The sequence below is a fragment of the Phaenicophaeus curvirostris genome, chromosome 5 (assembly GCF_032191515.1).
Source record: "Phaenicophaeus curvirostris isolate KB17595 chromosome 5, BPBGC_Pcur_1.0, whole genome shotgun sequence".
Lineage (NCBI taxonomy): Eukaryota > Metazoa > Chordata > Aves > Cuculiformes > Cuculidae > Phaenicophaeus > Phaenicophaeus curvirostris.
Window position 1 is genome coordinate 20,096,277 of NC_091396.1, and position 13,839 is coordinate 20,110,115.

A 13,839-nucleotide genomic window follows, 5' to 3' on the forward strand; every position below is an offset into this window, starting at 1 on the left:
ACTGTTAAGAGTGCTGTCTTGCCCTGGCACAAATGAAAGGAATAGCTCTGCATTCTTCCACTGACCCTCAGCCTACATCATGCCCAGCTCTCACATGCTCACACATCTAGCTAACTGCTCCAATCCATGCCAAGTGCCTCCCCATGCACCTGTGAGCACACTGCTTGCTGTGCCTGCTCTGATTTCCATCTCAAACAGGCACGTTAAGTGTCCCCTTACAACCTTTTCCCCACTAGCCATGGCACGAGCAGAGCCTGCAACGAACCAAGAATGAGAAGCTTCATCCCAAAACAGTCCTCGGAATAAACATGGAGATTTAATGCTAAAAGAAAATTCATTTTCATGACAAAGTTGATTTGGGAAGGATCTTTAGTCAGACCTCAAGGCAGGCTATGCTCCTTTGGAGCCATGACAAGATATTTGGAGACTGACATTACCTTCCTTCCATGTACAGCAGCAGCAGTTCCTCAACCACAACTCCCAGGCATCAACATGATTAGGGGTCTGAAAGCAGCCACATGAGCAGGACAGGATCTGCTCACAGAGGGTTTCAGCAGACCCCTGCAAGGGAAGAGCCTCTGCTTAACCCCTCCTGCATGGCTGAGCAGTGCACAAGGAAGGAGGAGCAAGACAGATGTATCATTGTCCACTTGAAGCTCTCACACACAACTCTGTTGAGAAGTACAGTTAGTAGTTAAAAGGTTAGTTTGTTCCTATAAAGAAGTTTTTACCAATCCTACTGTATAAGAACACTGGGTTAGATAATGCTATGTAACCCCTCTCACCCTCCCCCATGCACTAACCGTCCACTATGAAACAAGCTCTAACTTTCTTCATATATGACATAGCTACGGCAGCCTGAATCCACACCCTGCCTCCATGATACACAGGAATATCTTTTAGGTCAAGCCCTGAATCAGCAGCATTGAATGAAGCCAGCAAGAGCAGCTCTTGTAATTAACAAAGCCCTGGGTTCTACCAAAACTACCGGCTTCCACACCTGACATCCCAGTCACCAAGAACAAACTGCTCACTGCCTGCCTGGACTCGTTACCACAGGGATTGCATGGAGCTTGGCTTGTTCTGAGCCTTTTAGCTAGAGAGTCCCTCTTCTCCAGGAACACTAAGGTCAGCTTTACCAGACACACCATACCACAGATTAGCACAACCCCAGGGACAGGATCAGGCCTGTCACAAGCAGCTACTCTATCAAAAAAAGCCAAAATCTCTTCTCCCTTCCTCAGACCTTTATAGCCAAAACAGGCAGGCAGACCTACATCAACCTTCTGCACCTTTTCTACACTTCACAGGCTCACGAGTTCCCTCCCTTTTATGTGCTCCTTGGAAAGCATTTTTTCTACCATCCTAGATTCTGCCACCACCAGGACACATTCTGCCTTTTCCCAAAGACAGACTCATTTAGAACCACCTACACAGTCATTTTGTCTACTCCTCCTTTTCACCAGCTCTTACTTTCTCTGGTGCCTTACACCTGCTTGACAAGACAGACAACCCAAGGCAAATACATATATATGAGCTCCTTCAACTCCCAGAGCTGAATGCACATCTTGACTTTCACCTCAAGTCCCAGAAAGAAAGAAGACAGGTATTAGAGCTGGGCAACAGAGGCACAGGAGTGCAGCTCCAGAAAGTAGGAATGCTGGCCAAACTACCATTTCTCCAGCCTTTGCATGGTCCTCTTCAAGTACAGTACAAAGCAGGCATAGCAGAGTCGAAAATCCGCTCCAGACAGGCTAGGGAACATCTCCCTACTTCATTCGGGGGGGCACAGAGGGAAGCGTGGAGAAGCCTAGAGCAAGCCAGAGGCTATCATCAGCATACAGTGGCTCCCAAGCCCACCATGCTGGAATGCAGCACAGCCCTCTGACAGACAGGAAACAAACACCATCAGCTAGAGAACATACAGGTAGAGCTGCTGTCACCAGTACAGCAGAAACTTGGAATTTGAAGACAAGGCAAAGAGTCTGAAAAAAGTTTAAAGAGTCTGAAAAAAGTTTTTGATTTATCAGTACTAAACTTGATACTGAAATTATGGGTCAGAAGTACCATGCAAAGACCACCTGTGCCACTGCCACAGCACAGCTGCTGCTGCCACTGATGAAGCAAGGTCTGAACACCAAGCTTCTATGCACACCTACTGTCTATTGGGGGTGACAAAAGAACACACATGCATTGCTACAACTACGCTTTTCACAAAAAAATGACAGCTTGGCTTCCCTTGCACTCATCTAATGAGATGCTTGCAAGCACACCTTTCCTCACAGGAACTTCCTTACTTAGAGCCAGGCAGACAGCAGGAACAAGTTCTTTCTCTTCCAGCAAGGGGTACTGCAGAGTGTTTTGGCTGCTTGGCTGCCAGCTTACTCTGGATACCCAAGCCTGCAGCCCTGTGACCACCAATGGCACTGATCCAGGCACAGCAGCTTCTCCACCAAGCTAGTGAACATTTCCAGCTGTATCAGCACAGAACATCCTCCTGCCCCCACACCTCTATTTTCCAGCAGAGAAAGAAGCAGCAGCTTTATTGCTTCAAGGGAGAACCATGAAGTTCCTCATGGAACAGGCTGCCCAGAGAGGTTGTAGAATCTCCTTCTCTGGAGATATTCAAAACATGTTTGGACACAATCCTGTGCAACCAGCTGTAGGTGAACCTGCTTTAGCAGGGGGGTGGACTTGATCTCCAGAGGTCCCTTCCAGCCCCAACCATTCTGTGATTCTGTAACTACACCCATGTCTCCATGTAGGTACATCAGGCTGCATCTGCTTTCGTTGACTGGGCTGGGCTACTGAGCTTGACAACTTTTTCGCCAGCTAGGGTCTTTGAAGGAGATACAAATCATAATCTCTTGTACACTCCAGTTTTGAGAGGTCATGGAATTTTCCTTCATGTACCTGGTGAAATATATAGATCTCTTTGCAGAGCCACACAAGACAGCATCACATACATTCCCCCTAGCACAAACTTCAGAATTCACACTTTGACCAGCATAAACTGGCATTGCTCCAAGGACTCCATAGAGACTAAGCTGATTTATTCGCTCTCTCAATCTGGGACCTGGTGTTATACTCCACACACAGAGAGGAAAAATAACCTCCATGACCAGCCTTTAAGCCTTGGCATGCACATAATTAAATTTCCAATTGCATAACATTTAAGATACTGCTATTGTTCATTATCTCAACTTCAAAAGGGGTTGGTTATTTCGTTTCCCCCTCTCCTGCTACCCAATGCAAAAAGAGCCTCTACCATAGCATATTTCCTGATGGTCACATGGTGACAGCTGACAAGCAAGCCTGAATGTCAAATAACTGTTACTTCATCTCAGGTCAAGCCTCAGACAGAGTCCCGGCTAGAATATTAGTTTTAAAAAAAAACAAACACACACAGAAAAAAAGAACAAACACCTCCCTTCTGTATTCTTAAAACAGCCTGCTTTATCATTTTCTGCTGATGTTATGTTTTAGGAGAATACCTAGCTCCCATAGACAAAGAGCAGATAGCCAGCTTTGCCTCTGACAGTGGAGCCTACATCATCTTCCCCTCCCCCCCAAAAAAAATTAGTAATTCAGCAGTTCCACCCAACCCTCAGATGACAGCTGTATAGGACAATATTCACATGCTACACAGACAAAAAGAGATGCTGTTGGTTAACCATGAGTCACAGGCACAGTCTGGGACCTTAGCATCATCTCCCAAACAGCTTTTCAATGATGACAGGTTCACTGCTCATCATTCATCCAGGCTGCTATGCTTCCAAAGCAGACACACCAAATTCCAGCTCACTGGAGTGAAAGGATTCAAGACCCTTAAAAATATATCCCCTACTCTGTACTGAAGATTGAAGAACCTGTCATTGGCTGCATTTTAACATTACACATGACTGAAGAAAGTACAGTCTCTTCATGTCACATAAACCTGTTTCACTTATCCAGGCCCAGTGACTTAAGGATTTATTCAGAGAGGTAAGCATTCTCAGAGCTTCAGGCCTACACTTTGTGAAAGGAGAAGACTGAAAAGCCAGCAGAACAGGACTTCTCTGTTGCTTGGCATATAAAGGTGCATTTCCTGGTGTGCTGGACCTCCTGCAGTCCCAGGAGAAGACACAGGCACAACAGAAAGCCATTTCCCAGACAACCCTCAGGACAAGAAGTGATTCATGCTACAACACTGCAATATGCACAATTAAGTAACTTGTAAACACGTGAGACACTGCCTGATACACCCTGATAGCCACACAGATTATTCTAGTGGAAAAAGAGCAATTTTTTTTATACCAGTGACAAAAGAACCTCAGAGCTGGAGAGAGCATTTCAGATGCGAGACAATATCACTGTTGTAGCCTTGGAGAATAAATCCAAGATCCCTACAACTTAATGGTAAAGTGCTTAACAAGAGCTAGGCGAGGTCATACTAGACCATAAATACCTCCTCCTAGTCTCTTATTTAGAAATAAGGTCCTCTGACCTGTATGACCAGCATTGTTTTGCTTGGTATTCTTAAATGTACCTCAATTCTACAATGAGCTCTCAAGGCTGCGTATCATTTGGTCTGAGATTTCATTTCATTGTTAGTCCATCGCAAACCCTTACTGCCACGTACAAGTGATGACAGTATAGTCTTAATTCAGGTAGCAGGCAGAATCGGCTCAGAGATGAGCTGAACAGAGGCAAAGGCCAGAAGGGAGAAAAAAAAAACCAAAAAAAACTCAAACCACCAAAAAAACAGAAAAGAAACCATTAAGTGGAATCTTACACTCTGAAGTCCAGTAAAATTTCTGTTCTCCCTAAACAGAATCTCAAAGGATTGGAACCAAAGGAAAAAAATCCCAAAGGGAAGAGGTTTGGGGTTTTTTTTTCCACTGCTCCCTATATCTTTGAATAGTAACTTCTGAGTTCAGAGCCAAGTACAGGTGGCAACTGCCATAAGCCTCAAAGCCCACTCTCAAACAGAAACCACCTAGACAGTAAATGCAAGATCCTACAACAGACTGTACTAGGATGAACTACTCTCCTAGTACAGACTGCAGCTGTACCTTCTGCCCCATCCCCTTCTTCCTTATGATTTCATCCTAATAACCCCTGGACCTCAGACTGGAACCTGCACTGTCAGGAGCTTTTACGACAGGGACAAAGTACAGCAATACCATGCCCCAACCAAGCACTTCATTTGCTTTTACTTTCAAAGTCAGCTCTGAGGCCTTACTGCTGCCCTCTACCCAAGATAGATATCAGCAACATGGGCAGAGCCAAAAGAAAACTGTCTTAGATTTGACTTCACTGGGATAGAATTTGAACACTTGAAAATCCATGCTCTGGCTGGCTTTAAACAGCTCAGTTTGCCCTCTTTCAGAAGGGATGTTGCCCCTAACTCAGTCCTCTATGTCGCCTCCCCTTGCATCTCAAAGAGTAGAAAAACCTATTCTAATCCTCATTCACATACAGCTCTCAACCAGGCTGGGTAACTCCCTGATGGCAACACCTACTGCATTGTGGAGACTCTGAACTTATAAATAGCAAGAGCAAGGGAGATATGACGACAAACTTGCTCAGCCCTATAGTGGTAAAGAACTACCACCAGTCTGTCTCATGTTTGCGCCACACCTCCCAGTCACACAGGGACGGCTCAGTTAGGGAACTAACTGGGCAGGCACTTCTTCCACAGAAACAACAGCAAGTAAAACAATCGAAACCCTTGCAGCTATCAGCAAATGGATCCCTGCAGGAGAAGGGATTACAGGAGACCTTTTCCTATGTCCACCATAAAAGCTGGCACCATGGCATGACTACAGCCTTTGAGATCCCATACCGGGAGTTGAACAGCTAGTAAGAGCTTCCTCTCAGGCTCCAGAAGCAATGCTAAGAAGGAAGAAAGTTAAAACTTAATACACAGAAAAAAACTAACTTACACTGCATGAAGGCTAGATCTCAAAGATTTGTTTGTCCCTGAAGAATAGGGAGTGTCATGGAAAGACACCTGTGATCAAGGTGAGAGAGGAGTTTAAGCAGTAAACAGCTCTGGTTTCACTTGGCTCTAGGAGAAACTGAGACTAAATAGATACACCCAATTCTCTCACACTACATTCAAGTTTAACAAATAGAGAACAGTATCTTATTCTCAAAAATAAGAGCAAAACTCCCAAGTATAGAATTTTGTTGACTTCCCACAATACGCAAAACAGCTGAACTTGAAAACAGAAAAAAACAGAAGACACTACATATCATTCTCTTCATCTGTTCCCAAGACATGCCCGAAGCAGGGACAGCCTACATACTACCTACTTCAGGGATAACTTAAGGTTTCTTGAGGTAACTTGAGAGAAGACACCACCCCTAGCTAAACTGAAGGGAGGAAGAAAATTCCACAGTGTCCAACACCCCAGGAATAACCCTCTTCCAGAAATAAAGATACTAAGAAGGAATAAAGATAGATTTCCTGGTTACTCAGAGATGCTGTTCCATTCCGCTGCGTACACAGGACATGCTGCTCGGTGTCTCCATCTCCATTACTGGCCAGGAAGAACCGGCACCCCCAAGGCAGGGGGCCAGCTCCTCTCCACCCCAGCAGCACCACCAGACACACGCTTCAGCAAGCCAGACCCAAAAACCGAGCCCACACAAGCCTACGTCGCTACGGTGGGGGTCAAAGCCAGGACCCCTGCGCTGACTTCTCCTCTGACCCACGGCCCCCTCGGCCCACATGGGTCCCCCCGACCCCAGCAGCACAGCGCACCCCACAGGGAGCCTTCTCACGGGATCCCTAGGCCAGAAAAGACCTTTAAGACCATCGAGCTCAACAGCACCTGCCCACTACTAAATCATACCCCAAGTCCTTCACAAAACCATCTTTTAAACACCTCCAGGGACGGTAACTCAACCGCCTCACTGGGCAGCCCGTGCCAGCGCTCGATAACTCTTTTGGTGAAGATATTTCTCCTGACGTCCAATACGAGCCTCCCCTGGCCCAGCTCAAGTCACAGAATCACCAGGTTGGAAGAGACCCACCGGATCATCGAGTCAAACCATTCCTATCAAACACTAAACCAGGCCCCTCAGCACCTTGTCAACCTGTCCCTTAAACACCTCCAGGAAAGGTGAATCAACCACCTCCCTGGGCAGCCTGTTCCAGTGCCCAATGACCCTTTCTGTGAAAAAACATTTCCTAATGTCCAGCCTAAACCTCCCCTGGCAGAGCTTGAGGCCATTCCCTATTGTCCTGTCCCCCGTCACTTGGGAGAAGAGGCCAGCACCCTCCTCTCTACAACCTCCTTTCAGGTAGTTGTAGAGAGCAATGAGGTCTCCCCTCAGCCTCCTCTTCTCCAGGCTCAACAACCCCAGCTCTCTCAGCCGCTCCTCATAAGGCCTGTTCTCCAGCCCCTTCACCAGCTTTGTTGCTCTTCTCTGGACTCGCTCCCAAGCCTCAACATCCTTCTTGTGGTGAGGGGCCTACTCCCTCTCGTCACTTGGGAGGGAAGACCGGCACCCGCCTACCCACAACCCCCGCTCTGTCACCTACGCGCAGCGCTGAGGCCTCCCCTCGGCCTCCCTTCCCCCTCAGCCCCTCGAGACAGGCGGCAGGAGGCCCCGGACCCGCCGTTACCGAGGCAGGCGCCGCTGACGAGCGCGGTGGCGGTGAGCGCCCCGGCCGAGGCGCCGTACACCTTCCGGGCGTTGGCGACGAGGAAGGGCGCGTGCTCCTGCAGGCAGCTGGCCACGCCGATGTGGTAGACACCCAGGAAGCCGCAGCCCGCGAAGGAAATGTTCCAGGGGGAGTCCAGGGGGAACATAGCTCGGCCTAGCCGGGCCGGCGATGCGGCTAGGGCTGGGCTGCGGGCGGCCCCGCGGAGCTTATATGGGCCCGGGGGGCGGGGCCGCCGCGCGCCCGCCCCCGCCCCTTCCCCCCGTGACCCCGCGCTGGGGGCGGCCCGCGGGGAGCCTGAGGGGAAGGAAGCGGCCCTGCCCTGTGCGAACAGGGGGTTAGGTACAGCCTCACTGCGAGAACCATAGAACGGTTTGGGTCGGAAGGGACCTTAAAGCCTATCTAGTTCCAACCCCCCTGCCACGGGCAGAGACACCCCCACTAGACCCGGCTGCCCACGGCCCCGTCCAACCCGGCCTTGAACACCCCCAAGGATGGGGCAGCCACAGCCTCTCTGGGCAACCTGTGCCAGTGCCTCCCCACTCCTATCATGAAGAAATTCCTCCTTATGTCTGGTCTACATATGCCCCTCTCCAATATACCCATTATAACACAGAAAGGCAACCTCTTTACACCTTTCTGTACCAGGAAACTCACCAAAACAGACACAATTGCTTGCCTTCGTATACCTTATATCAGCAGTTTTCTTTACGTGCATTTAACTATTGAGGTCTCCTTCATAGAATCATAGAATCACCAGGTTGGAAGAGACCCATTGGATCATCGAGTCCAACCATTCCCATCAAACACTAAACCATGCCCCTCAGCACCTTGTCCACCCGTGCCTTAAACACCTCCAGGGAAGGTGACTCAACCACCTCCCTGGGCAGCCTGTTCCAGTGCCCAATGACCCTTTCTGTGAAAAATTTTTTCCTAATGTCCAGCCTAAATCCCCCTGGTGGAGCTTGAGGCCATTCCCTCTTGTCCTGTCCCCTGTCACTTGGGAGAAGAGGCCAGCACCCTCCTCTCCACAACCTCCTTTCAGGTAAGAAGCTGCTACAGCACAAGCTCTTGGCAAGCCCCCGGCACACAAGCTCACGCAGGGCAGTGCTGGGCAACAGGCCACTAGGAGATCAGAATAGTTGTCAGAAGCTGGAAAGATCCCTTTGTCATAAAAAATAGAGACTATACATAAGCTAAGTGCGAGAGTTTACAGGGTCGTCAAACGTATCCGCACAGAAAAAAAAGCAGCTGCTCAGATCAAAGCCGCAGAGTAATAGCAGGAGGGAAGTTTGGGGTGTACAAACAAAAAAAAGGCATAACTAGCTTTTAACAGTCAACATGGGGCAAAAGCAGTTTCTACCAAAGTTAGAAAATTACTTAATACTTGTTAGCCTAAATCTATTTGCATTACTTTTCTTATAACTGATTAGAAGTTTCTCATTTGGGGCAGTTATACCTGTCCTTAGCAGTTCTCAGATTAACCAAACCTACGCCTTCCTCCCCACAGGAATTTCACCAATTATGTTAGTGGAGATCATCCAAGTAGACCCTTTCCTGTTTGTTGCACTCCAAACGCCTTTTCAAAGCATAGGAGGGAGGCTGGAACCCTCCCCTACTGGGAGGGTTCCCCTGGGGACCCTAGGGGCCATCCAGGCTGTAAGAACAGCCGTCTAGTAGTGCCTCACCGCTGGCTGAGGGAAGCAACCGCACTTAGCAGGTAACTCTTGGGGAAATCCAACATTTGAGCTCAATTTAAGCCTCATACTCCAGCCTCTAAAGGCAGAGTGCTTTTTTAGTAAATGTTTGCACTTTCCTTCTATCAGACCGGCAGGAGTCCAGCCAGTCTTTCTTCCAGGTCCTACCCTGGAGCCCATCACGTCACCTAGCTCTCATGAAGTACCCTTGATGCATATTAGCTCCATCCTGGAGCACCTAAAGATTTAACATCACTTATCTCAAGTCCTCTATTTATTCCCCATACCTACCCTCCTTTCTCTTCCTCTTGTACCCATGCTTGCTTTTGTAATTTCCTTCCTACTCTGTGTTGGATGTGGTTACCTAACCATTGCCAGCCTCCATCTCCTCCACTTGAAGAGCATTGGCACACCTGAGCCTTGACCCTCTTAAAGGCCTTTGACACCAAGACAATCATAGTTCTTTCAACTCGTGCTTATGGTGAAGGTATCTCCATGTAGCCAAACCTGAAGAAAACATAGTTTCTTGCATTTTCCAGAACAGGAATGGCACTGCAGAAGAACTGGTCAATGGGCTGTGACTTCTGCAGAAATCTATGGCAAAACTGAATACCGAACTTTGCTTGCAGATACTTCCCTAACACTTGTAACCACAAGAACAGCTTAATTCTCAAGCTAGTGCTGCTTCCTCTTTTTTTCTTTTTCCCCCGGCATTTCACAAACCTTAAGGTTCCTACTATGCCTGAAAAATAGAAAGAACAACGTCGGGGTTAGTTTCACTTGACAGCAATCAAGCAATCTCATCACCAATCTCATCTTGAGTTGCTTATATCACTCTGCCCTTGCCTTCCAGTTTACCAGTTTGAGGACATTAATGCTGCCAGCTGAAACAAGTTAATGAAATAAAGGATGTGAATAGTAACCTCTTGCAGAGCGTTGCTTAGGTGGTGGCTCTGTCAGGCTGACAGACTGTTTTTTTTCTTAAAAGTAAGCTATCCCCCCAAACTAATATTTTTCCTCTCAGTAAAAAAGCACTGCCATAATCCTGCAATTACTTGTGATCCTGTAATAAGACAGGTCACCAAGATTTACCCAGCAGCTTTTCACATGTATCAAACTCCTATTAGAACACTGCAAGTTCACTTATGCCCTTTGTGGTGCCACTGAGGCAGCTTCTCATGCAATCTCTTTTTGCATCTGTTTGAACGAATTGCATTCTAATGAACGGTGAGCAGTTAGTATATATGGGATAATAACTTACAAGAAAACCCTTTGTTTGTTTAGGTAAGGCCTTAGTTGTTGGCAGCCAACAGGAATTAATTTTAAAGGAAAGCTGAGAGGCAGTCTGTTATACTGTTTTTTTTTCATCATGTTAATGTAGTATTATTGCCTGTAGCCAGCATGACCTGGGCACTGGTCGTTGCAGCCCAACCTAAGTGCTATTAACATCACTGGAAAGCCTGACTTTAGTGTCTTTTTTCTCACCTGCAGTGTTGGCATATATCAGACAAGTCCATGGCAAACACCTCAGACTTGCTTCATAGAAGCATCTCCTGAGGCAATGGAGCAGTCCCCTTGTCCTGCTCACTTTGTCCTGAATTGTCCTTCCAGGAAAGCTGCTAGAGATATCCCTACCCTACGTAACTCAAACATGCTGAGTGTAGTAGGGCTTCCTTCATGTGCCAGCTTGCAAAATTGGGCTTTAGTAGTAAGAGTGAAACCAGTTAATTTGACAGTGGCCCCAGGGAGCCATTCCTTATTACTGTTCAGTAGTGTCCAGGATGTTCCTCCTGCTTTCCAAGTAGTGAAGATGTCGTGCCACCCTTCCTGCCCCATGGTGTTTGCAAGGAATGGTTTTCAGTCAGAACTGATTTGAGATGACGCAGCATTTGTGTCCCAGTGAGGAGACCTCAGATATTTCCATGTCAGGTCTACAGCTAAATCATTCTCCCCCGCCATCAATTTAATAATGATCAGTTACTGGTGTAATCTCCAGAGATTATGCTGTCCTTCCCTTTCCCTTCAATGCCTTTGAGACTTTCTTTATGAAGAAGTCAGGAAAAATCTGTTAGAGCTAAGATTGATTCTGCAAGGGGACAGACTAAGCCACCACTCCAAGTGTTTGCAGACACTAGTTTTCTGAGAGCTTCACGGAACAGAACACATCCACCCCGCCCCTACCCTTGCCTTTGGAAATCGTTGCTAAGTCTGAAAAGGCATCAATGACACTTGAAAACTCAGAAGAGCAGGAATAGAGATCCCACCACCTTCATTGCTGAAGCTCATTGAGATCAGCAGAACAGAGTGATGATCTCCATCCAGGGCACCAAATAAGTCTGTGATAGACTTCCAGGCACATCACTGCTCGTGTACAAAGCCATCAGGAGACAACTGTTTCATAAATAGGTACAAGGGAAAAAAAGCTTAAAATGCTTCCAGTGATTACAGTCTGACAGAGAACTTAGAAGAACATGAGCAGTTTTCATTACCACCACAAAGACGACTGTACTAGGACTTATAAAAAGTAGATTAAAGGTATTGGCAATGTGACCTGTAACTTTCTTGCAGCAGGCATAGGAGGGCAGCAAAGGTTAGTTGCTTAAATCACAACCATTTGGGGGTCTGAGGATCTAACTTTCAACTGCTCTCTCCCTCAGCTACTGTGAAGCACTGGACGATTTCTCTCAGTACACCACAGGGAGAATTTCCTACTTGGGATTTCACCTCTCCTCTCAGAACTACTTGCCATGCTTTATCAGCTAAAGCGGTTTTTTTTCCAAAACTATGCTAGAAAAGCGTCACACAATTTTCTGCTCTAGGATGCCTCTTTATGACGATACCTGTGGAGACTTGGCACAGGATGATCGCATGTACTACCTGTACTCTAACCACTAAGCAACAGCCAGAGACCACTGTAGAAGTCACGCTAAGTTACCAGCCAGAACCATCTCCTAGCAGAAGACGCTTTATAAAAGCAAAATTTACTGTCCTGCCAAGCTGATGCATTCTTCTGGGCACACAAGAGATCAGTTTCAGTTGTCCAGAAATACCATTCTCCTCATAAAATACTTTTATTTAGATCAAGGTGATTCACGTCCTGATAGTCCAGCCACCCTCAGAACAGCCATTCAGTACAAAGAGCACCTTTGCATTGATCTCGGGTGTTTCACAAAGAGCAGGATGCAATATTTTTTTGTTGTTGCTGCAGATTCTGTGTTAAGCATATACATATGAAATCCAAGCATAGTCAAGCATTTTATTGGCATCCCTAAATTTTGGAAATCTGTGCATTTAGATATTTACAAAAACTAATGACCATAACTAGGTCTGAGATGATAGTTTTGGGACTAAATGATAGTTTCAGACCTGCTGTCCACTCAGATCCATTTATTTTGGAATTGATTAAACAAATCCTGAAAAATAGTCCTTTTATTTCTGAATAGATGGGACTCTCCTGAGCGACTGAGATGGCAAAATAGTATGGAGAAGGTGAACTTAAGCTAAAATCAGGTAGATTCTGCTTCCACACACTGTTTCAGAAACAGGAGTGTCAAAGCAAGCATCCAGGTTCACACAAGCTTAGCCTTTTCCCAAGTACTTTAAGAAAGTTGAGGCCCATGGTTTGTCATAAAATTCACATACCTGTTTCAGACAGAGATAAAAATCAAAGCTTTGTTAGAGCCATGTTAAGAACAGCTGTCTGAATCCAATAGCACTTGTGTGGTTATAATAAAACTCACAAAACATTTAAACCAAAGAATTTTAATAATCTCTCTATAACAAATAATTAATCAAATAGGCCGAATCCCATGTCATCGTCAGATTCTTCAGATTCCTCCTTCTTCTCTTCTTTCTTCTCCTCGGCTGAAGGGAGAAAAGGACCAAGACAAGGGTCAGTACTTACATTTTTTTGCACCAGAGATTTTCAAGACACACATTTTGGTGTTCTCAGCTTTCTTATTATTGGTATTTCAGCCTCCATGGTTCATATCATTCCCTTTCAACAGCTAAACACCAAGGGAACATAGACACCACTACTAAAGAAATGTGCTTTACAACACACTGAAGTCTGTCCGACTGTTGGTTCTAAGCCAAATCAATCTTAAGGAGGATAAAGAGCAAATGCTTCTGATTGCCCAAAGGAAATGTAACCATTCAGTTTCTCCTTCAGTCACATAGTGAACTGCAAACGCCTTAAAATTTGGACTTGATTGTTAAGATTTTAACACAGGAAAAATGGAGCTATCCTGTTAACAGTGCCTCTCCACCTATACTCACCGGCAGCAGGGGCAGCAGCTGCAGCAGGAGCAGCAGAGCCCCCTCCAGCAGAGACTGCTACAGCTCCCCCAGCTGGCATGCTGGCAAGTTTTCCATTACCTGAGTGGGACAGAAGAGAAGTATTTAAACGCTCACTGTAAACGCAGAAGTAAGGTGAAAAGGAAGATAAATGAGACTGCAGAAAAACAGATTCAATGCCTCATGGAC

General features: G+C 46.4%; 2 protein-coding genes across 3 annotated transcripts in view; both read right to left on the minus strand.

The window, feature by feature from the left end:
- PNPLA2 (patatin like phospholipase domain containing 2) overlaps positions 1-7,831 on the minus strand; it is a 30,089-nt gene extending 22,258 nt beyond the window's left edge. The window contains exon 1 of the mRNA XM_069857759.1: positions 7,619-7,831. Coding sequence (XP_069713860.1) covers positions 7,619-7,805 — 187 coding nt within the window. The 5' untranslated portion in view covers positions 7,806-7,831. The remainder of the gene's footprint in view (positions 1-7,618) is intronic.
- Positions 7,832-13,100: 5,269 nt separating this feature from the next.
- Positions 13,101-13,839, minus strand: part of RPLP2 (ribosomal protein lateral stalk subunit P2) — a 176,117-nt gene continuing 175,378 nt past the window's right edge. For both annotated transcript variants that reach the window (XM_069857883.1, XM_069857882.1), the window contains exons 4-5: positions 13,633-13,731; positions 13,101-13,218 (exon numbers count right to left, since the gene is read on the minus strand). In XM_069857883.1, coding sequence (XP_069713984.1) covers positions 13,142-13,218; positions 13,633-13,731 — 176 coding nt within the window. In that variant the 3' untranslated portion in view covers positions 13,101-13,141. The remainder of the gene's footprint in view (positions 13,219-13,632; positions 13,732-13,839) is intronic.